Source organism: Bos grunniens, chromosome 9 (genome assembly GCF_055505025.1).
Source record: "Bos grunniens cultivar Pamir isolate PY7600 chromosome 9, Bosgru_T2T1.0, whole genome shotgun sequence".
Classification (NCBI taxonomy): domain Eukaryota; kingdom Metazoa; phylum Chordata; class Mammalia; order Artiodactyla; family Bovidae; genus Bos; species Bos grunniens.
Window position 1 is genome coordinate 40,557,274 of NC_141173.1, and position 25,285 is coordinate 40,582,558.

At 39.6% G+C, this 25,285-nt stretch overlaps 1 protein-coding gene and 1 long non-coding RNA gene across 13 annotated transcripts in view; one reads left to right on the top strand and one right to left on the bottom strand.

Annotated features, from left to right (window-relative positions):
* The window catches only part of CDK19 (cyclin dependent kinase 19), a 170,319-nt gene extending 155,808 nt beyond the window's left edge, over positions 1-14,511 (top strand). For 9 of the 11 annotated variants that reach the window (XM_086317317.1, XM_086317312.1, XM_086317320.1 and 6 more), the window contains 6 exons: positions 57-126; positions 3,970-4,042; positions 4,416-4,513; positions 5,273-5,351; positions 5,963-6,223; positions 10,203-14,511. In XM_086317317.1, coding sequence (XP_086173443.1) covers positions 57-126; positions 3,970-4,042; positions 4,416-4,513; positions 5,273-5,351; positions 5,963-6,223; positions 10,203-10,334 — 713 coding nt within the window. In that variant the 3' untranslated portion in view covers positions 10,335-14,511. The remainder of the gene's footprint in view (positions 1-56; positions 127-3,969; positions 4,043-4,415; positions 4,514-5,272; positions 5,352-5,962; positions 6,224-10,202) is intronic. The other 2 variants (XM_086317314.1, XM_086317322.1) reach the window with 1 other exon arrangement.
* Positions 14,512-14,902: 391 nt separating this feature from the next.
* LOC147365841 (uncharacterized) overlaps positions 14,903-25,285 on the bottom strand; it is a 92,036-nt gene continuing 81,653 nt past the window's right edge. For both annotated transcript variants that reach the window (XR_015132891.1, XR_015132892.1), the window contains one exon: positions 14,903-15,097. This is a non-coding gene — a long non-coding RNA (uncharacterized LOC147365841). The remainder of the gene's footprint in view (positions 15,098-25,285) is intronic.

Consider the following 25,285-nt stretch of genomic DNA (forward strand, 5'->3'; position numbering starts at 1 on the left):
TTTTGATAAGTGACATTATTTCCTATAACAACATTCAATATTTTATTTTGCCTAAGATAAAGACTGGGAAGATATTAGAAAGATGCCAGAATACCCAACACTTCAGAAAGACTTTAGAAGAACAACGTAAGTAATACCATATTACATACAAGTAACATCCAGTGCGAATGTTTAAACTAATCCTTTTAAAAACCAGATAGATTATTGTTTAAACCAGAAACTTAGATGTTAGTATATTAATTATGTTTATGGATTTAAAGAAGATATTTCAAATGCTGTTAATGTATATGCCAGGCTCAGGCATATATTTATTTAAAAACTTTTAATAATTTAAGGGTCAATAGACAGTTTAAAAGTCTCTTCCGTTTAGCTTGGAAAGGGGCTCAGTTCAAGGCCTTAATGGTAGTTTTGTCTTTATCTGTGTCATGAGTTGTGTCTGAAATGCTGGGCTAGGCAACCAGCAAGGGTGGCAGGAGGAAGAACACATGGCTAGGATCTGAGTAAAACTAACTGGTGGAATGTCTATGCTGAGTGGAAATGAGAGGAGTTTGTTATAAATATGTGCACCTAGAGGAAAAGGTGGAAGAGAGTCTCGTTTGGGAAATGTAACAGAACAATTTCAGGACAGGAATGGCTTGTAGGAACAGAAGCAGACATGATAAAGCAGCAGCTAATGGCACTTGATCATTTGGGGCCTCTCTTTCACACAGTCCTAGGTAGGGGTCCTTGCCTCCACGCAGCTCCTAAAGAGAGTGCTGACATTGCTCAGGTGTCTGAATTGGGCTCTCTTCTCACCCTAGACATTTCCCTAGACAGTCTCTGTGATTTTGATGGCTACAGCGTACCAGTTATGCTGGTGGCTCCCAATTTATACATTCTACTCTGACTTCCTTTCCAAGTTTCAGACCCATGTATCTAACTGCTTTTTGGAATCCCAAATTGAGTGTCCCATAAATACTTCAAAATACATGTCCCAAACTGAGCTCATCATCCATCCTCCTAAACTTTTCCTCCCACTATATTCCTTATCTTAGGAAATGGCTCCATGATTTACCTAATTGTTCAAGCCAAAGACCTTAAAGATGTCCCTGATCCTTCTCCTCTCATTGTCTTCCATTTTATCCCCTAGTGTCCAAACGATTAGCAAATCTAGTAAATTCTTTGTTTCAATATCCTTCAGATCTCTGTATTTCTCTCCATCTACCCTGCCACTATTATAGACCAGACTACCACCCTCTCTCTCACCTGGGATCCTGCACTAGCCTCATAAGTGGTATTTCTACCTTCAGTTTTCATTCTGACTCACTGCCTGTTCTGCAGTCATTGCCAAAAGCACATCTGAGCTTGTCAGTCTTCACGTTGCTTTCAGTTTTTAAATATGGCTTACAAAAGCCTGGGCATCACCAAATTTATCTCCTAAACCTCTGTCCACTTTGTACTCTGTGGGCTGCACATCATAAATTTCTTTAAGATCCTCAAAACCCCTGAGCTTTCTTGGACCCCTGGATTTTTACACATGCTGTTCCCTCAGGATATATTGATACCATCCTCCCACCCATTTCATCAGATAACTCCTATTTATCCTTTCTATCCTGATGCAGTCTCCCGTTGCCCTTCTAGTCAGGTGCTCCCCCTCTGCACTCCTGTGGCATATCCTGAGCTGCTTCTCTCAGCACACATCACTTTGCTCGACAGTTGGCTTTTGAACACTTATCTGCCTTTCCCTCTAGAATATGGATCGTGCCCATTGTAGGCACCGTTAGAGGCATCTCCAGGGCCTGGTATATGGTGCATGTTCATTAGTTACTTGTCAAATGGGTATTAAATGAAAGTGGTTCAAGTAATTGAAGATAAGCTGGTAATATAAAAGAGAAAATTAATTAAGACACAACGTTTTATCTTAGTATTTAAAGGCCAAAGGAAGAGTTTTACATAAAATGATAGTATTTACAATAACCAGAAATAACAGGAGAGAAATTTAGAAAGATAAATGACATTTAGTTAAAAATTAACAGAAAAAGATAAGAGCCCATACTTTCTAAGCAAACAATTTTATCCACATAAAAGCTGCCTACTAATACATAACACAAAAAGGAATTTATTAATTAGCTAAATATAATGCAGTTTACATACAAGTCACTAAAGTATAATAAAAAATTCCAGATAATATTATTTCAAATGACATTAAAAAATAAATAGCTTGTTTTCATTATATCAGATAAAAAGAACCAAAAAAATTACTCTTGATGTGAATTGTGAAGGGTAACAATAGAATTTTTTCTGTAATCTTTCCAAAGTGTCAGCTCTTGTTAGCTCATTAGGAGGCAAGGTGAGAACAGAATTAAAAGGAAATAAGTTGACTTTAAAAATTGAATGTTTGAATAAACATGCTGATAAAATGCTTTATAATGTATATAGAGAGTTTGAAAATTGTTCAGCTCCTAAACTGTAGTAAATCTAGAAGAGGATAATACAGAAAATGACAATTTATCTTATTTGTAATATTAGGAAAAATAAGAAACCACAACGGGAATCAAGCAATAGGATTTTTCAACTTCAAGACCTTTTATATTATGATAGGAACAACTTTAGGATCGGGAGTTAACTCAAGAAATCAGTTGATTCAACATAAAGATCAAAGCTATGTTGACGGACTCCATTTTAAGTTAATATACATGGCAAAGATTTTCTTAAAAATACCTGGTGTTGGCAAGGGCATAATAAAATGGGCATCCTTACTTATTAGCTATTGGGGAGAATGAATGCTTCTCAGACATTAAGGTATCCACAGATCACCTGGAGACCTTGTTAAAGATTCTGATTCAGAATCTGGAATAGGGCCTGAGTACCTGCATTCCTAGTGCAGGCTTTCTGCTGCCCATGCTGCTGGTCTGAGGGCCAGGTTCATGTAGCAAGTTCTAGAACACACAAAAATGGCTTTGGCATGTACTTACCCTTTGACCTAATAATTCTAAGACTTTATCCTGAAAAAGCGTTAAAGCAGCCACACATAGCTAAGATGAGGCACCTCAAGGCTTTCATAGAGATTAACTAACTGCCCAAGATCACACAACTGGTAAATGACTGAGTCAGGGTCTGGGAGGGGCCTCTGATTCTCACCTGCCATGCAGTCTTGTCCCGCTGAATGTGTACCAGATTTACCTACAAGGATCTGTACTTTCTAGCTGTTGTGAAACAAGCGTCATTAGTAACAGTAGAAAATGTTCAACCAGTACAAATAATAAGCTTAAAGAGCGTTTGGCAAGAGAAAACGCTTATAAAACAACATTAAGAAAAGGACAACTTATGTATACTATGATTCCAATTTTATAAAAATAGAAATACTTCTTTGTGTGTATATATATGTATGCACAGAAAAAATGCCAAAGGAAAATTATCAAATCTTGATGCTAGAGTTTTTTAAATTGCTTCATAGCTTGATTATGAGTGTTTTCAATTTTTTCTTTTATACTTTTTTATATTCTCTAAATTTTCTACCATAAACATATATTACCTATTTCTTGAACTTTTAAATTTGAAATATTTCATATGTAGGAAAGAATATACATGATGAAAACATGTAGTCTATTTAGAATAATAAAATGAATACCCATTTACTCACCCCTCAGCCTGAGCAGTTGATATCCTGATATAGAATATGTACATAGGAAGGAATTGCTGGATCATAGGATAGTCACATTTTCAGCTCTAATGGTTAATGCATTATTATTTTCCAAAGTAATTCTAACAGTGTAAACTCCTACATGCAGTGTGTAACAATTCTTATTTCTTTTTTTACACATTTACCAACATTTGGTTTTGTGTTCCTTTTTAATCAGGAAAAAAAACCCAAAAACAATGGCTTAAATGAATACATACCTCATAGGAAAACCAACCTTGGGACCTTCCATTAAAAGATGTCAATTGTGTGAATGTCCTCAATAGTGTGTGGATGTCATGTCTTTGCAGGTACGCCAACAGCAGCCTCATAAAGTACATGGAGAAACACAAGGTCAAGCCTGACAGCAAAGTATTCCTTTTGGTAGGTGCATCTCTCCAGAGTGGGAAGGTGATCCTTAGCATAGCTCTCACCCCACCCCACTTACCGTGAAATTGTCCCAGCTCTTCCTCCTCTTCAGGAAAAAAAGAAACTGGTGGATGTTGGGGCAAAATTAAATCTTTTTCCTTTGAGACATCACCCTTGACTTTTAGCCTTGTTTCCAGTGGTTTACCAGTAAGGGAAAAAAAAATTCTAAAACGGCTTTACTGCTAATCATTTCTGTCAGTTTCACATAAATGTGTGTGGTGTATGAATAAGCTAGCACTTGATGTTAATTCTGTTAGACATTAACACCGTCAGAACATTGACCTGGAAGCAAACTCATGTGCTGTCAATTTCTTATGTGTTGCTCTAGCTTCAGAAGCTCCTCACGATGGATCCAACGAAGAGGATTACCTCCGAGCAGGCTCTGCAGGATCCCTATTTTCAGGAGGACCCCTTGCCGACATTAGAGTATGTGTCCTTCCTTTTCTGTGCACTTTGCTCCAGGTTGAGGGTGTGTGGTGGCGGCTAAAGGCAAGGGAAGCACTTGTTACTCGAGCCTTTTATTTCCTTGGTTAATACCACCTCAGGGAAAAACTAGTCGAGAGGTCCTGTATTTTGAAACAGGCAAAGCTGTAAAGAGGTGTGAATGAAAACAAGTTTACGGAATGGTCATTAATCAGTTTTACAGACAAAAACTAAAGCTGAGAACAGATGGGACTTTTATTATAGATCGGTCAGCCAGAACAGTTTACACCAAACCAGTAGGGAACTGAGCTTTTAAAATTCTGTGTCTCTGCTGCATTATTATACCCCTCCATTTCCCCATCCTTATTATACCCACAGATATAGATTGTGCTTGGACTTACTGATATTAGAGGTACAGCTTTTCTTGAGAAAAAAATTACTTTCATTGTTGAAGCAAATACACAGTCAGCTCTTTTTAGTGCTGATGAAGTGTGTGTGGAGAAATTTCTGCATTACATACGTCAACTAGCTAAACGCAGTTTTAAGATTTGTTATTAAAAGTGGCAGTTTTACCAGTGTAAAACTTAGATGACAAATTGTTCTTTTCTTATTGCTTAAATTGTGTTGAGAGGCATACCAGCCACAGATGAAGAATAGGAAATAAGAAAAAAAAAAAGTGGAATTTTAAATGCACAAGGTCAATCATATTATAGATTTTAGGTCATGACATGTATTTTTTTTTTTTCCTTCAATGATTTGTAGTGTGTTTGCTGGTTGCCAGATTCCATACCCCAAACGAGAATTCCTTAATGAAGATGAACCTGAAGAAAAAGGTGACAAGGTATAAACTGCACTTAGGGAAGGATAAATGTAGTCATTCCTATATATTTAACTGCATTTTATTTAATTGTGTATTTACTTTATTGTACTCTGCAGTTTGAAATATGCATTCACAGATAAATGAACTTCCTGATTTGTTTTACAGTCTATTTTATTCCCTGATTCTTGATTCTTGCTTTTGTTTGTTCAGTGTCATTGCCATCATTTTATGCAGGCTGCTTTTAAAGCATCACTCTGTGCTTTGCTTTGATTGTACTGACTCCTCCCCACACAGCCCTTCTTTTTCCAAATTGACTGAAACGACTGTTAGAGCTGTTTTAAGGAGTTGCTCTTTCCTCTGGGCCTGCGTCTTCAGTGGGATGTCTGTCCCTGACAGGAAGGATTACTGTGCAATCTAAATGAACTTCAGAGAACGAGTCCTCTTTGGGGCTCTGTACTCACCTGTGGGGGTGCTGTAGTCCCTGGCTGCTCCATTCTCCAGGCATGCCAGTCACTTTGGTGTCCCACATAGGTTTCTCCCCAGGTTGGCTGACAGTCTCATATGCATATCCTACAATGACAGGCGTGATTTCGTTCCATACCAAGCTTGCCATTTTTTTCTCTTTTCATAAGAACCAGCAACAGCAGCAGAACCAACATCAGCAGCCCACAGCCCCTCCACAGCAGGCGGCTGCCCCCCCGCAGGCACCCCCACAGCAGCAGAACAGCACCCAGACCAACGGGACTGCGGGAGGTGCAGGGGCCGGGCCGGCCGGAGCAGGGCTGCAGCATAGCCAGGACTCCGGCCTTAACCAGGTGCCTCCCAACAAGAAACCGCGGCTGGGGCCTTCAGGCACAAACTCGGGCGGGCCTGTTATGCCCTCAGATTATCAGGTACTCCCCTCAATGCTGTACTTTTTCATGTTGACATACCGTCAGAAAACAGAATGCAACTGAGCAAATTTTAAAGGTTCATTGGCTGCATTCAGTGATTCATGTATCAGGTAGCAGCTCATATAGCATATAGAAAAAGGCTCTGATGAGCTGTACAAGATGAAAGACTTCTGGACTTCTATAGGTAGAAGGAGGTGGGACCGGATGTTACTTTAGCAGAGAGCTGATCATGTCAGGCCAGGGCACCTTCCTCTGGGGACCACAGGAGTCTACCAGGTAGATTACTTCTCAAGTGCTGAGCAGAGATTGCAGACGGACTGGGGAAGAGTACATTCCTGGGAGGGGCTGAAACTGCAATTAGGTTAGGTATTAAGTCTCAGTTTGGTTACATGGGCTTAACACAAATGACTCCATTTTGAGTCTGTCGTCTCTTTTTTTAGCAATACATTTTATGAAATGTTAAGTATACATATGGGCTTTCCAGGTAGCTCAGTGGTAAAGAATCCGCTTGCCAAGCAAGAGATGCAGGTACCATCCTTGGGTCGTGAAGATTCTCCTAGAGAAGGAAATGACAGCCTACTCCAGTATTCTTGCTGGGAAAATCCCATGAACAGAGGAGTCTGGTGGGCTGCAGTCCATGGGGGTCACCAAGAGTCAGACACGACTGAGTGACTAGAGAACAACAATACTTAAAATAGATCCTTTTAGAAATAAGCAGTACTTAACTCTAAAGTTTGATTTTACAGTTCTAATCTTTCTAGGGCATTATATGAAAATGAAGATTTTTGTCATTTCATGTAATTGCAAGATATTTTGTTTCTTGTTTATCTTACAACCCTGAGGAGGGAAGGTGAGGTAGGCAGCTCCTCCTCAACATTTCTCATTTTACCCTTCCATCTGTCTGTTGGGTTTGGGTCAGAAAAAGACCCCTAGATAAGCAGTTGAAAGGGAGAGGAATGGTGCCTTACAGTGAACAAAGCAAGCAGCACACTTCAGAAGGATTTGCCATCACTGGGAGGAAATAATCAGTACATGGCCACATGACAGAAGAGAGAGGGACCAAGACTTGTCAGGAATAACTGTTAAATCTCACAAGAAATAATTTTGAGACAAGAAAATACATTTGTTGAGATTCAAACGAAAACTACAATTGTATTACCATTCAAGAAATTAAAGGAAGAAACCCTAAGGATTGATGTTTGGAGAGACAGGTAAAAATACAGGTGAAAACCGTAGGGAATCTTGGGGGAAAAAAAAAGTTTTCAAGGTAGTAACAAACTTAAGATCTAAGAAGGGAAACAAAAAACTTTAAAAAAAGGTTTAGAACCACAGTCCCTCAGGGAACTGGTGGAGAAGGAGCATGTAGGAGAGAGATAATAGAAAACAAAACCACAGGCAACGAAGACATAAACTCACTGATTAGGAACTGGAAACCAGAGAAACGCTAACAAGAAAGACATAATAAATAGCTGTTTAAACTGGCTTTACATTTTGAATATCTCAACACAACTACTTTGAAAACTTCTCTTGGAAGATTCCCTGTAAGCAGCAGAGTATATAAAAGCACTTCCACTGGTTCCAATTAAACTAATCAAGGCATCAGTTTGGTCTGCAAAGCAGCTTGCTATTTGGGTAGTAGTCATGAACGTATGGAGAAGGCAATGGCACCCCACTCCAGTACTCTTGCCTGGAGGATCCCAGGGACAGAGGACCCTGGTGGGCTGCAGTCCATGGGGTCGCTAAGAGTCGGACAAGACTGAGCGACTTCACTTTGACTTTTCACTTTCATGCATTGGAGAAGGAAATGGCAACCCACTCCAGTGTTCTTGCCTGCAGAGTCCCAGGGACGGGGGAGCCTGGTGGGCTGCCGTCTATGGGGTCGCACAGAGTCGGACACGACTGAAGCGACTTAGCAGCAGCAGCAGTAGCAGTAGCAGCACGAACGAATTTGAATTTTACTATAAAGTCAGCTTTCCCCTAACATTAGTTTATTCCTATTGTATTATATGAGCAACAAACCTTTATCATGTACTAGTGCATCTTGGTGTCTCTGATTATGTTATATTAGACTGATTATAGTCAGTCATGGACAGATTACTTAACTGTATTTACTCCTTTCAAATCTAGGAGTTCTTCAAATGTTTTTCTTTGTCCATACTGAGCTGTCTACTTAAAAATAAACCAGCATATCTATGACATGGATAGCTTTCTCAGCTATTTAGTTGGAAAGATTAGCATGAAGGGTGAGGGTGAGAGACCTCTTTGCAGCTCTCATAGTATCAGCACTGCTGCTGCTGCTGCTGCTAAGTCGCTTCAGTCATGTCTGACTCTGTGCAACCCCACAGATGGCAGCCCACCAGGCTCCTCTGTCCCTGGGATTCTCCAGGCAAGAATACTGGAGTGGGTTGCCATTTCCTTCTCCAATGCATGCATACATGCTAAGTCACTTCATTTGTGTCTGACTCTTTCCGACGCTATGGACAGCAACCCACCAGGCTCCTCTATCCACGGGATTCTCTAGGCAAGAATACTGGAGTGGGTTGCCATTTCCTTCTCCCACATTTGTTCTTTATCCAGTATGGAGGAGCTATTGTGCAGAGTCTAATCTGCTAAAGTAAAAGCAGTCACAGGCAGCCTAACAACTGTAAGCCTTGTGAATGGAAAGAACATTTTTTTTTTTCCATAATAAACTTACAATAAATGTTGTTAAGATTTGTCAAGGCTTCTTACAATAATACGACTAAGAGTTGTGTAACAAAGGAAGGAATTAAGTGGCATTATTTTTAACCAAAACTATCTTATTGCCCTGTTTTCTTGGACCAGATGTTGCAAGTCCAGTTTGGCTGCCTCTCGTGCACTGAGTGGGGCAGCCTTGCTGATTTGTCCTTCATTAAACCCGCCAATGCCACCTCAAGGTCATTGACATTTTAAACTCCCAAGTAATAGCTTTATTGGGCTTCCCTGGTGGTTCAGACGGTAAAGAATCTGCCTGCAATGCAGGAGACCTGGGTTTGATCCCTTGGTTGGGAAGATCTCCTGGAAGAGGGCATGGCGACCCACTCCAGTATCCTTGCTTGGGAAATCCTGCAGGCAGAGGAGCCTGGCGGGCTACAGTCCGTGGGGTCGCAAAGAGTCAGATACGACTGAGCGACTAACACTTTCACAATAGCTTTATTACATAGGATCTTGTCATGCTTTGCTCACAGGAAGAACCAGTCTTCTGGGCAGAGCCAAAGACACAGCTGCAGTTAACCAAGCACTGCTTATAGTTAACCAACCACTATATTCTATTTCTATAGATGAATTTTTCTTTTACGTATTTTTTCATATTTGCCCTTGATACCATGAAGATGAATGTTTCATTTAAGGTAATAAAAATACACTTAATTGAAATACATTTGTCGTAGCCTTCTCGAGGAAATTTTCACATACAATTTTTTTTTTTTTTTTAATTCTAAATGTTATCTGAAGTTGATTTTTAAAAAAGCACCTATTTGCTGCTACCTTGTCTTGCTTTGTCAGGTAGGTGGTGCTGCTGAGGCTACTCTAGCCTCTACCTGAGGAAACTCTCTTCTAAAAACGATTTCTTAGTCACAGCTTTGTTATTTATAATGAGAAAATTAACAGCACATCAGTATACATTATGAACACCACCGGATCAAAATGCCAAATTGATTCTTCCTGTTTGCAAATCTCAGTTATGCAAAGAATCTCTAACCAGAATTAGTCAGCATCAATTTCCCCTCTACCTCTCATTGCCCGTGTAGCTTATCTTCCAAAGACATCCAGCCAGCTTTTGTGCATGCCAGAACAGTGGTAGCAGGCTATGAGGTGAAATCAGCAAAACATACTGACACATGGAATTAGCTGTCAGCTACCATGGGTCAGAACCCACAGCCCTCTGTGTCCTATTGCGATGAACATCTTGAGCTGCTCTCGTACCCCATAGGTCATCCCCTTTTCCTGTTTGCTCTCCTAGCACTCCAGCTCGCGCCTGAATTACCAAAGCAGCGTCCAGGGATCCTCTCAGTCCCAGAGCACACTAGGCTACTCCTCCTCGTCTCAGCAGAGCGCACAGTACCACCCATCTCACCAGGCCCACCGCTACTGACCGGCCGCAGCCCAGAGCACAGACTCCAGCAATATGATGTCTGCATTGAAGAGAACCAAAAATGCAAGCTCTGATGCTGCCAGCCACTTAGGAGGAGAACTATTTACAGAGCGTTTTGCAAGACTGACTGATGTCTCTTCTTTAGTGACTTAAAGAAGATTTTTGTGAAGTTTCCCCAACAGCCTTTCCCTGCATGTGTTCCATTGTGACTTCTCTGATAAAGCGTCTGATCTAATCCCAGCACTTAACTTCTGTAACCTTCAGCATCTTTGGGAAGGATTTCCTGGTGCACCTTTCTCATGCTGTAGCAATCGCTATGATTTATCTTTTCAAAGCTCTTTTATTAGGATTTTAATGTTTTGGAAACAAGACTCCAGTGGTGTATAGTTTTATACTTCATGAACTGACCTAGCAACACAGGTAAATATGCACCTTTTAAAGCACTACGTGGTTTTCACAGAATCTAACTCTTTTGTTCATGGAAATCTTAAACAGGAACTGTTACTGTCCCAAAGTACCTTACTATTACATTTTTATTTATCTGGTTTCAGGGAAGGTCTAGTAAAAAGACAAGTGGTGGGACAGTGGGAACCTGCAACCAAAAACAGCCTAGATCTTTGCAGTTACTATGCTTTATGCTATGAAGAACTAAAACATGTGGTAATTTTTATATAATCCTTCATATGGAACTTAGTTCCCAGAATCATCTTATTCTGAATAGTATTCAGTAATTAAGAATGATAATTTTAAACTTCATGTAGCTTAAGTCTACTTTAAAAAGGGTTTCAAGAGCTTTGATGAAATACAGTCCTCTGGTGACCCACACCAGAAAACTGAAGAGAGTATTAACTGCACTTGGATTTCTTTAAGAGTAATGCTGATCAAAGGATGTATTGCTTCCCTTTGAAGGAAAAGCTTTTCTTGTGTATTGTACATATAGTTGGCTTCTCTAAAGAACTGTTGGTTTCTTCACATCTGGGTCAGCTTGAGTAACTTTCTTACATAATCAAGGGTACTCAAATAGAAGCCTGCAAATTAATCTGCTTTTAAAACAAAAAGCAGTGTTCTCCATTTGTATTTGTGTTAGACATAGAGTGACTATTTTTAAAGCATGTTAAAAGTTTAGGTTTTGTTCATGTTTCAAGTATGTATGATGTATGCATAATTTTGCTGTTATTACTGAAACTTAATTCTATCAAGAATCTTTTCATTGCACTGAATGCTTGCTTTTGCCCCTAGGAGAAAACTTAACAATTGTGCCTAAACTATGGGCAGATAGTATACGACTATATTATCTAAGTACATATTTACATTTCTATGATCTATGAATTAGAGGCTGAGTTTGCTCTTAGCCAGTGAGTTCTTTCTTAGCCAACATAAGGAAGCTCCCCAGAGTCCCACAGAAATGTAAAGACTTGAGCTTCCATCGTAATGTAAGGGGCAAGAAATTTGTGTTCTTCTAAATGCTACTAGCAGCACCAGCCTTGTTTTAATGTTTTCTTGAGCTAGAAGAAATAGCTGATCGTTGTTATATGCAAGTTATATGCATTTTTTTACTTTTCCTTGTGAACTTATCTACCTGGTTATCTACTCTGGGTCCATACACAAGTAAAATAAGATTTTAGACAGAAGCCAGTATACATTTTGCACTATTGATGTGATACTGTAGCCAGCAAGGACCTTCCTGATCTCAGCATAATAATGCTTATTAATAACAAAGACTGTGTAGGGATGCTGATGAACACTGAAGATGAAACAGTTGACATGCTCCACTGGAAGGAATTTGATTGTCTCCATGGTGATTTACTGCTTCCGCTGTTAAAAATGAGAAATTAGTAGCCCTCTGCATAATGTAGCTACCTGTGTGAAGTTCTGTCCTGGGCCCTGAAGCCTCAGTGGCATCAGATCCTCACAGTACCCTCCCCCTGTGCCCAGCATCATGCTGGGGGAGATAGGAAGGGCAAGACATACTTCCTGTCCTTGAAGAGCTCATGACTGAGTCCATGACAGGAAGCGTTCCTGGGATGACAGGCTTATAAATGAAACCATCTTAGAACATGAGGTCTCTTCGTCTACTTCTAAACCCTCTTGAAGAGAGTTATCCCAAATTTTGCCCTATAATAAACAAGTATCATAGAGAGGTTTCTTTGTTTATCTACCTTCAAGAAAGCCAACAATTAAGTATCACCACAGGCATTAATATATATTTGAAATGTTTACAGCAGCCTTTCAACAACAATTGGGTGGCCCTTGTAGGCAGAACATACTCAACTAAGTTGAGTTTGTAGGAAATTACAGTGAAAAGATAAGCTCTGTTCCTGCCCTTGAGCGGGGCATACATTTAATAAAAGACAAACCCAAATATGCACATGAATCAAAATATCATGCCCTTTAATACACTTTGATATAAGTCATTGTGATACGTGCTTATGTGATCACAGGACTACCCTGCTTTCTTTGCATGTAGTGAATTTTAGTGGCAGAACTGATACAGAAACTGGTGGGGACTTTATCAGTTGTTCCCAGTGTTCTTCACACAGGGTCTAGCCAGACATGCCCATTACACACGTGACTCTTTCTGGTCACTGCACCGGTACTAGCGCTTTCCTCCTGTGGTCTTGCCTCAGAGTTGGTGATGCCCACTGGTGCCCATTACCCTTTGAAATAATTTTGGTTCACAATTTCCTTTTCCTTGTAAAGGAGAACAAAGCCTTTAACATAGGCATGGGCCCTAAAACTGTGGGCCCTTGAAGGAAACCTGTGAAGATTTTTGAGGTTAAAATTTACTTTCGTGTTCCCCAAATAACCACATTCCTCTTCAAAAATTTATTACGATCGGTGTCCCCTGAGAACGCAGGGTGAACATCCAAACCAGGGGAAGTTACTGAAAGGAGGGGAGGAATCAAAGCAAAGGTTTTCTGCATTTCATATTACAAATCAGTTTTTGAGTTAGCTTTTTGTTAAGGTGTGTATTTAGGAAAAAGTATTCTCGAGTTTCAGGACAGCTGAGCTCACAGGTAAGGCAGCCTGGCGGCAGGACGGACACTATGAGGCTGAAACAATCCTTAAGATGAAGCAGATCATGCAGGAACATACAAAAGCCAAGGACGTGTATATTTTTATATCTGTGTGGTTTTAAAACTTTAGTACTTAGAATTTTGGCCTTCTGCACTACTCTTTTGCTCTTGTAAACACAATTTACATTTAAGAATGGAAAGGGATGACATTTACTTACGTGTTCACTGCCTCATTCCTGAAGAAGCAACTGCTAGTTGTATGCCTGTATAATGATGCTCTTTTCTCTGCTGAAGAGAAGAAATAGTTGGACAATAAGACTTGCAGCTTAATCTGCTTGGAATGCTTGTGTGTGACAAACTGTCAATGAAGGAACAGTCTACGAGAATTACAAATGCTAACCTCTGTAATGGTATCTTTCTGGGGAATGGAGAAAGGCAGTGAAATGGCAGACTAAAGGAAGCTTGAAGGACTCAAGTATAAATAATATTTTATATAAAACATAGCTGTTTAGGTTTCCTTAATCTTCAAGAATAGTCACAAATATCATAAGGCAAAGTTCATTGTTTTAGGGTTTTTTAAAAATGTGTTGTACCTAAGGCCATACTTACTCTTCTATGCTATCACTGCGAAGGAGTGATATGTATGTATTATATGAAAAAAAATCCTTAATGCACTGTTATCTCCTAAATATTTAGTAAATTAATACTATTTAATTTTTTTAAAAATTTGTCTGTGTAGACACTAAAAGTATTACACAAAATCTGGACTGAAGATGTCCTTTTTAACAACAATTTAAAGTACTTTTTATATATGTTATGTAGTATATCCTTTCTAAACTGCCTAGTTTGTATTTCCCATAATTCCTCTATGTGAAGTGTACCTGTTCTTGTCTCTTTTCAGCCATTTTTCTGCACGCATCCCTGTTTGTACGACTTTAGACATGACTGTGTATGCTTTGCCACGCCCTGTGAGGTGTGCATTGAAAGCCGGCTGCCCCCAGCGGGGCCTGCTCCCCGGGTGCAGGACAAGCTTGCAGCTTTGGAGCCAAGTGTTTCTCGCTTTTGAGTTTTCCTGACATCCTTCTTGAAATGACTGTTAGAAATGAATTACATTGCATTTATTTTATATTCTTGGTTGTAATAAAATTTAATTGACTTTGTGTCACTGTGGATTTTTTAAGTGTAGGAAAAACTCTTGTTACAACAAGTTTTAGTGTTAAAATCTGATGTGTGTGCCTCAAAGCTTTTCAGATTACACTTGTCCTGCAGAGATGCAGAGTCTCCCTGTGAGCTGCAGTATGTTATCTTATTTAGGATGCTTATGATGTCACAAAACCAAAGAGGCAAGGCTTGCAAATACCTCAGAAGCAAAATTACAGTTTTTTAAACATCTCTAGGGGAGATACCCTTTTTTTAAAAAAAAATGAAATTTAGAAAGGTGTTTTAGAAAAAGCAAATAGCGTTTTGTGGGAAGATGGCCCTGGAAGTTTCTTTTCTGAGGACATTATGTTGTGCCTGGCTGCCCCCTCCTACAGTTTACCTGATGAATCGTCTGTGGTTATTCCAGTGGTTAAAGGCATCGTGGAGTGAACTGAAGAATGTTTAAGTGACATAAGCATTCAACATGAAACGTGAACTCTGGGACTTCCTTGGTGGTCCGGCGGATAAGATTCCATGCTCCCAATGTAGGGGGCCTGGGCTTGACCCCTAGTTGGAGAACAAAGATCCCACACGCCACAACGAAGCCTGTGAACCACGACAAAGATCCAGTGCAGTCGAAATAATAAATTTAAAAAATCACTCTATTTAAAATAGATATTGCTTCACCACTTGACACAGACTCTATATTTAACACTGTGACACACACAGGGTAGAGCTTCTCTTGGGGAACAGTTTTTGACCACAGCTGCCTTTCTAACCAGCCACCTGGGTAAGAGAAAGTGGATGACTGTGCAAACCCCTTATCACTCCTGGGAAAATAGCTCGAAGGTATCGGGCTATCTCCCTAGCCAATTGTAAGTTCTTTGTGGACAAGGTCTGGGTTTTATACTTTCACTCCCAGCACCTGGCATGATGCCCAACACAGCAGATAATATGGTGAGTCCTTAGCATCAGCTTTGTTCATTGACATACGATTCCTTGATACGCCATATTTGTGTATGAACAGGGAGATGAACCTATATATTTTTGTTCTGTGAATAAGGAAAAGGCATTTCTTTTTTATTTATCTGTTGTTGAGGTATAGTTGAAGTACAATATTATATAAGTTTCAGGTGTACCACACACAGTGAATCATAATTTTTAAAGGTTATACTCCATTTATAGTTATTATAGTGACTTATTTCCTGTGTTATACAGTATATCCTTGTAGCTTGTTTATTTTATACAGAGTAGTTTATATCTCTTAATCTCCTACTCCTATCATGCCCTTCCCCCGTCTCTCCTTTCTCCACTGTTAACCACTAGTTCTCTGTATCTGTGAGTCAGTTTCTTTTTTTTTTTAACATTCACTAGTGTGTTGTATTTTTTAGAGTCCACATATAAGTGATACAGTTTCTCTGTCTGACCTATCTCATTAAGCATTGTTGTTCAGTTGCTAAATCATGTCCTACTGTTTGCCAGCCCATAGACTGCAGCGTGACAGACTTCCCTCTTCTTCACTATCTCCCAGAGTTTGCTCAAAATCACGTCCATTGAACTGGGGATGCCATCCAATCGTCTCATCTTCTGTTGTCGCCTTCTCCTTTTGCCTTCAGTCACTAAGCATAATGTCCTCCAAGTCTATCCATGTTGCAGATGGCAAAATCTCGTTCTTTTTTATGGTTGAGTACTATCCCATTATATATAAAATACAGAAGGGGATATATATTATATATATATACATCCATACCATCTTTATTCCTCTGTTGAAGGACACTTACATTGCTTCCATATCTCAGCAATTTTAAGTAATGCTGCTCTGAACATTGGGGTGCATATATCTTTTTGAATTAGCATTTCCATTTTATCTGGAAAGATAGGAGTAGAACTGCTGGATCATATGGTATTTCTATTTGTTAGTTTTTTGAGGAAACGCTATACTTTTTTCACAGTGGCTGCACCAATTTCCATTCCCACCGACAGTGTACAGGGTTCCCTTGGGGCATTATTTTCTTAAAATAGGTTCATATCTTATATTTTTGGTTCCAAAGTCATAATATCACTCTAGAGGAACAAATAGTTCAAACAGCATTTGAGTAAAAGATTAAGCCAAGTTAGCTGTCTTCTTTAGAAGCCATCTTTCCTTTGGTTCTTCAAGAGGAGGGCGCCTATATTAAAACCTCACATAGCATTTATCTAGCAGGTAGTAGAAAGCCAGCTTGGACAAGCAACACACAAAACAGGAACATTTGTTCATTTGATCTAAATGAGAGAACAGAACAGAGGGGAAAGAAATGAAAATACTGGCCTAAAACATTAATATATATTTAGCACAATCCTTCTGACTTTTCACTTTCTGCTCTTCAGGCTTACAGAATTTTTTTCACACAAAGAAGCTATTAAGGACTGGATGTTTGTGTCCTCCCCTGATTTTTATGTTGAAGACCTTATCCCCAGTGTGGCAGTATTGGAGATGGCATGTTTGTGGACGTTAACCAAGGTTCAGTGAGGTCACACAGGTGGGCCCAGATCCAATAACATCGGTGTCCCAGTAAGAAGAGGCACTAGGGCGCATGCACAGGCTCTCCCTTCTGTCGCCCTGCTCCCTCCTCCCTCCTTTTTCTCCTCCCTCTTTTTCTTCCCTCCTTTCTCTCTCTCCCCCACAACCCATCTTCCCACCATGTGAGGACACAGCAAGAAGGCAATCATCTGCAAGCCAGGAAGGCAGTGTTTACTGAAAACTTGACTCTGCCAGACTGATCTTGGACTTCACAGCCTCCAGAACTCAGAAAATAAATTTCTGTGATTTAAGCCACCCAGTCTATGGTATTTTGTTACAGAAACCTGAGCAAACTAATACATACTTTGGACCAAGAAGTGGGCTGTGGCAGTAACAAACATCTAAAAATATAGAAGGGGCTTCGGAACTGGGTAGTAGGTAGAGGCTGGAAGATGTGTGTGCTAGAAACATAAAAGGTCAAGGGCAATTCTAGTGCGGGCTCAGAAGGAAAGAGAGCCGAGGGAAAGCTTCCGTCTTCTTAGAATAAAGAGTGTAAGTAATCAGGAACAGAATTCTGGTAGGAATATGAACATTAAAGACCATTCTGGTGAGTTCTCAGATGGAAATGAGAAACAGGAGAAAGGAAATTGGAAACTGAAGAAGCAGCAATCCTCGTTACAGAGTGGCAAAGAACTCGGCTGAACTGTGCTCCAGTGTTTTATGAAAAGTAGAATTTTCGAGCTATGAAATTGCTCTTAAAAGATCTCTCGTGTGGTGGTGGGGGAAATGGACACAGAGTATGGTAGAAGGAATACTGAGAAGGAAGAAGACACACTAAACATTTCCGACTTTTGCCTTCCTCGGGTCTTGTCCTCTGCATTCATTCTCTTGTATGCATTGGTTGGTCCTGGGAGTCCCTCTTTGAAAGATCTGGTCCTTCAAGAAAATGCTAACATGTAACAAGCTTTTCTTTTGGTTGTAAGATTAACCTAAATTAATTGAAACCTACAGACCTTAAATTATAAACAAGATGTTCAAGATGTGACTGAATTCAGCTGCAGGTGCCATATTTTAGTTGTATGACTAAATACCTATTGACATAACTCATAAGCAGCACGATGAAGACATCGTAACTATACAGTTCAAAGGACTCTGAGAACTTCCTAGGTGCAGCATGTGTGCTCAGCTGTGTCCGACTCTGCAACCCCATGGACTGTAGCCTGCCAGGCTCCTCTGTCCATGGAATTTTCCCAGTAATAATCTTGGGTGGGTTGCCATTTCCTACTCCAGGGGATCTTCCCAACCCAGGGATCAAGCCCTTGTCTCCTGCATTGGCAGACAGATTCTTAGCACTGAGCCACCTGGGAAGCCCATATATCCTTATAACAAAGCCCAAATCAAGAAGCAGGACACATTCATCACTCCAGAAAATTCCCTCATTCTCCTTTCTAGCTAATACCCCACACTCACAAAGGCAACCACTGTTCTGTTTTCTATCACCAAATATTAGTTTTGTCTTTTTAGAATTCCATTTAAATAGAATCATGCAGTTTGTACTCTTTTGTGTCTGGATTCTTTGGCACAACATCATGTTTTAAGATTTACCCATATTGGATATATCAGCTTGTTTCTTTTTATTTCTGAATAATATTCCATTGTATAACTATACCACTATTTAGTCATTTGTCTGTTGATGGACATTTGGGGATCTTTCTGTTTGGAGCTACTGTGAATCATGCTACTATAAACTTTTGTATAAGTTTTGTTGAGAACATATATTTTCATTTATTTTGTAGAAAGAATAGTTAGAAATGGAATTGTTACATCATAAGATATATTTTCTCTTTAAAATAAATTGCCTAAGAGTTTTCTAATTTTATGTAATTTTCTACTCTGAGTAGTTCATGAGAATCCAGTTGCTTTGAAATTCAGTAACATTTAATATTGTCAATCTTCTTGTAAGTTGTACCAATGCTTTCTTATGTCAGTCTCCCAAATCAATAGAAATAAGAACAAACATTAACAACTGGGACCTAGTCAAACTTACAAGCTTTTACACAGCAAGGCAAACCATAAACAAAATGAAAACACAACCTACAGAATGGAGAAAATATTTGCAAATGATGAGACCAACAAGGGACTAACTTCCAAAATATACAAACAGCTCACAACTCAAAAATAAAAAACAAACAACCCTATTAAAAAATGGGTAGGAGACCTAAATAGACATTTCTCCAAAGAAGGCATACAGATGGTCAATAGGTGCATGAAAAGATGCTCAACATCACTAATTATTATTAGAGAAATGCAAAGCAAAACTACGAGGTGTCACCTCCCACCAGTGAGAATGGCCACCATCAAAAAGTCTGCAAATAATAAATGCTAGAGTGGACGTGGAGGAAAGGGAACCCTTCGACACTATTGGGAGGAATGTAAGCTGGTACAGCCACTACAGACAAAAGTATGGAGGTTCCTTAAAAAACTAAAAATAGAGCTACCATATGACCTAGCAATCCCACTCCTGGGCATATATCTGGAGAAAACGGTACCTCAGAAGGATACATGCACCCCAGTGTTCACTTTAGTACTATTTACAATAGCCAAGACATGAAGGCAACTTAAATGCCCATCAACAGAGAGATGGATACAGAAGATGTAGTGTGTGTGTGTGTGTATATATATATATAATGGAATATTATTAAACCATAAAAATAACCAAATAGTGCCATTTGCAGCAACACAGATGGACCTAGAGATTGTCATAATGAATGAAGTCAAAGACAGATATCATATGATACTGCTTATACATGGAAATCTAAAAATAAGGGTACAAATGAACTTATCTACAAAACAGAAAGAGAGTTTCCGAAAACAAAAGCAACCTTATGTTTCTAAGGGGTAAGCAGGGGAGGAATAAATTGGGAGGTTGGGATTGACATATACACAGTACTATATGTATATATAAAATAGATAACTAATAAGGACAGAGTGCATAGCACTGGGAACTCTACTCTGCAATGACTTATACAGGAAAAGAATCTAAAAAAGAGTGGATGTATGTGTAACGGATTCACTTTGCTGTACACCTGAAACTAATACAACATTGTAAATCAACTATATTCTAATAAAAATTCAAAAAGCAAAAACCATGCTCTCTTCTCAAGGTATGATTAATATGATTTGTTTTACTCATGATATGTTTACATGAATCTTAACTAGTTTAAAAAACTGGGCTGAAGACCTAAATAGACATTTCTCCAAAGAAGACATACAGATGGCCAACAGGCATATGAAAAGATGCTCAACATCGCTAATTATTAGAGAAATGCAAATAAGAGCTATAATGAGGTACCACATCAAGCCAGTCAGAATGGCCATCACTAAAAAGTTGACAAATAACAAAAGCTGGAGAGGATGTGGAAAAAAGGAAACTCTCTTACACTGTTGGTAGGATGTTAGTTGGTGTAGCTACTAACAGTATGGCAGGTCCTCAGAAAATGAAAAACAGAATTAGCATATGATCCAGCAATCCCATTCTTGGGAATATATACAGACAAAACCGTAATTCAAAAAGATACATGCACCCTCCACCCACTATGTTCATAACAGCACTATTCACAATAGCCAAGGTATGGAAACAATCTAAATGTCATTGGACAGATGAATAGATAAAGAATATGTGGTATAAATACACAAGGGAGTATTACCCATAAAAAAGAAATGCCATTTGCAGCAACATGGATACAACTAGAGATTATATGTAAGTAGAGATTCATACCAAATGAAGTTAAGTCAGAAAGACAAATACCATATGATATCACTTATATTTGGAATCTAAAATATGACAGAAACCATAATGGAAAAGAATATATAAAAATGAATGTATTATTATATGTGTAACTGTATCACTTTGCTGTACAGCAATAATTGACATTGTAAATAATCTATACTTCAATCAAAATATATTAAAAATATCATCAATCTTTTAAAAAATTTTAGCAATTCTAATACATATGTACTGGTATCTCAATATGGCTTTAATTTGCATTTCCAAGCTGACCAATGATGTTGAACCTTTTTTCAGGTGCTTATTAGTACATGAAAGATCATTAGTATCATCAGCCTTCTGTGTAGTGTCTAAGGCGTCTTTCTACTTTTAAGGTGTTTTATGCATTCTTTACATATTCTGAATATAAGTCCTTTGTCATATACATGCATCACAAATATTTTTTAATTTTGATGAGGTCCAATTTTTCCATTTTTAGTATGTGTATATATATATCCTAAGAAACGCTTGACTACCCCAAGGTGTGAAGATAGTCACCTCTATTTCCTTCTAATAGATTTTAGTTTTAGCTCTTTTCTCTGAGCCACCTCAAAATAATTTTTGTGTAAGATGTGAGGTCAAGGATCTTTTTTCTTATACAAATATCTAGGAGTAGGGAGAAGCAATAGGAAGTAAATTAATACAGGACATCACGGTACCAGTGTGCTGACCATCCGTGAGGATGACAGACACAGAAGCAGCGGAGATTTGTAGTCACCCCAAGGGGTAGCTTCAAAAGCGTTTGAAGGGGGCTCCCCTGGGGGCCTAGTGTTTAAGAATCCACCTTGCAATGCAGGGGACACTGGTTTGATCCCTGGTCCAGGAAGATCCCACATGCCTCAGGGCAACGAAGTTCATGGACCACAACTACCGAGCCAGCACTCTAGAGCCCTTGCACGGCAACTGCTGAGCCCATGTGCTGCAACTATTAGAGCCTGTGTGCCTAGTGTCCATGCTCCCCAACGAGAGAAGCCACTGCCATGAGAAGCCCACACACTGCAACTAGGGAGTAGCCCCCACTCGCCGCAACTAGAGGAAAGCCTGTGTGCAGCAACAGACTCACCACAGCCATAAATAAATACATCTTAAAAAAAAAAAAAGAAAAAAGTGTTTGGGGGAAGCCAATTCCCAACCTCAACATTGTTTAAGAGGGAATACCTTTCTAATGTCCAAGAGCAGAAAAGGGCTTCCCAAGTAGCCCACTGGTAAAGAATCCACCTGCCAATGCAGGAGGCTCAGGAGAGGCAGCTCCTGTCTCTAGGTCAGGAAGATCTCCTGGAAGAGGAAATGGCAACCCATTCCTGTATTTTTGCCTGGGAAATCCCATGGACAGAGGAGCCTGTGGGGCTACAGCCCATGGGGTCACAAAGAGATGGACATAACAGCACAAAATCCTTCCTAATGTCCAAGAACAGAAAAAGCTTGATTAACAAGGGTCCCCATGGGACTTTTTTGGTGGTCTAGTGGCTAAGACTCCATGCTCCCAATGCAAGGGGCCCTGGTTTGATCCCAGATCAGGGAACCAGATCCTTACATGCTGCAACTGAAGATCGAAGATCATGTATGCTGCAACTAAGACCCAGTGTGGCCAAATAAGTAAATAAAAAGACAACTGATATTCTAAAAACAAAACAAAACAAGGGTCCCCATGAGTTGATTCCATGATGTTTCCCATTATATTCTCATCTCATTGCAGAAAAGAACATAGACATTGAGCTGGTTAAATTTCACAAGACTAATGCCACTTGTGATCCCTAATAACTGAGTTCTAACATTCACCACATCAGCCATATCAACAAGGTGCAACAGAAGGAACACGAATTTTGGAGACAGACTTAGGCTTGAAATCTGGCCCTTCTGCCTTTGCTGCAGTTCATGGGGTCACAAAGAGTTGGACATGACCTAGTGACTGAACAACAGCAACTGCCTTTGAACTGTGCAGCCTTGGATAAGTTACTGAAACTTATTTTGTTTTCTTATCTTTTCTTGTTTTATTATCTATAAAATGCCAAAAATAGCATCTATCTCAGAGCTTAAGGATTAAATAAGAAATATGTGTTGTGCCCAGCAGATGCCTGGCCCATAGTAGACTCTCAATAAATGTGCATTCTACTGTTTTTCTCTTTCCTCTGCAATTTCTATGTGCTTGAATATGTGTTTCTAGTGTAAATAATATGTTTAATACCCTTTATTTCATTCATTTGATGGTCTATCTTAAGACAGAAGATGACATCTACAGATTTCCTTTTCTTGGGCTCTAAAATCACTGCGGATGATGACTGTAGCCATGAAATTGGAAGATGATTGCTTCTTGGCAGGAAAGCTATGACAAACCTAGACTGTGTTAAAAAGCAAAGAAATCACTTTGCTGACAAAGGTCTGTATAGTCAAGACTACAGTCTTTCAAAATTCAGACTTAATTGAAGAAAGTAGGGAAAACCATTAGGCCATTAAGCTATGACCTAAATCAAATCCCTTATGATTATACAGTGGAACTGACAAACAGATTCAAGGGATTAAACCCGATAGAGTGCCTGAAGAACTATGGATGGAAGTTCATGACACTGTTTGGGAGGCAGTGATCAAAAGCATCCCCAAGAAAAAGGAATTCAAAAAGGCAAAATGGCTGTCTGAAGAGGCTTTACAAACTGCTGAGAAAAGAAGAGAAGCAAAATGCAAGGAGAAAAGGGAAGATATACCCGTCAAAATGCAGAGTTCCAAAGAATATCAAAGAGAGATTAGAAAGTCTTCCTAAGTGAAAAATGCAAAGAAATAGAGGAAAACAAAGAATGGGAAAAACTAGAGATCTCTTCAAGAAAATTAGAGATTCCAAGGGAACATTTCATGCACAGATGGTGTGCACACAATAAACGGCAGAAATGGTAAGGACCTGACAGAAGCAGAAGATATTAAGAAGAGGTGGCAAGAATACACAGAAGAACTGTACAAAAAAGATCTTAATAACCCAGATAATCACGACGGTGTGATCACTCACCTAGAGCCAGACATCTTGGAGTGCGAAGTCAAGTGGGCCTTAAGAAGCATCACTACAAACAAAGCTAGTGGAGGTGATGGAATTCCAGCTAAGCTATTTCAAATCATAAAAGGTGGTGCTGTGAAAGTGCTGCACTCGATATGCCAGCAAATTTGGAAAACTCAGCAGTGGCCACAGGACTGGAAAAGGTCAGTTTTCATTCCAGTCCCAAAGAAAGGCAACACTAAAGAATGTTCAAGCTACTGCACAATTGCACTCATTTCACATGTTAGCAAAGTAATGCTCAAAATTCTCCAAGTCAGGCTTGAACAGTATGTGAACTGAGAATTCCCAGATGTTCACACTGGATTTAGGAAAGGCAGAGCAGCAGAGATCAAATTTCCAACATCCATTGGATCAAAGAAAAATCAAGAGAGTTTCAGAAAAACATCTACTACTGCTTCAGTGACAACATTAAAGCCTTTGACTGTATGGATCACAACAAACTGGAAAATTCTTAGAGAGATGGGAATACCAGACCACCTTACCTGCCTCCTGCAAAACCTGTATGCAGGTCAAGAAGCAACAGTTAGAACTGGACGTGGAACAACAGACTGGTTCCAAATTGGGAAAGGAATACGTCAAGGCTGTATACTGTCACCCTGTTTATTTAACTTATATTCAGAGTACATCATGTGAAATGCTGGGCTGGAGGAAGCACAAGCTAGAATCAAGATTTTGGGGAGAAATATCAATGTCAGATATGCAGATGACACCACTTTTATGGCAGAAAGTGAAGGGGAACACTAAAGAGCCTCTTGATGAAAGTGAAAGAGGAGAGTGAAAAAGCTGGCTTAAAACTCAACATTCAGAAAACTAAGATCATGGCATCTGGTTTCATCACTTCATGGCAAATAGATGGGGAAACAATGGAAACAGTGACAGACTTTATTTTGGGGGGCTCCAAAATCACAGCAGATGGTGACTACAGCCACGAAATTAAAAGACGCTTGCTCCTTGGAAGAATAGCTATGACCAACCTGGACAGCATATTAAAAAGCAGAGGCATTACTTTGCCGACAAAGGTCTGTTAAGGCAAAGCTGTGGTTTTTCCAGTAGTCATGTATGGATGTGAGAGTTGGACCATAAAGAAGGCTGAGCGCCAAAGAATTGATGCTTTTGAACTGTGGTGCTGGAGAAGACTCTTGAGAGCCCTTTGGAAAGTAAGGAGGTCAAACCGGTCAATCCTAAAGGAAATCAATCCTGAATATTCATTAGAAGGACTAATACTGAAGCTGAAGCTCCAAATCTTTGGCCACCTGATGCGAAGAGCTGACTCACTGGAAAAGACACTGATGCTAGGAAAGACTGAAGGCAGGAGGAGAAGTGGATGACAGAGGATGAGATGGTCACTGACTCTATGGACATGAATTTGAGCAAACTCTGGGAGATGGAGGACAGAGAAGCCTGGCATGCTGCAGTCCATGGGGTCGC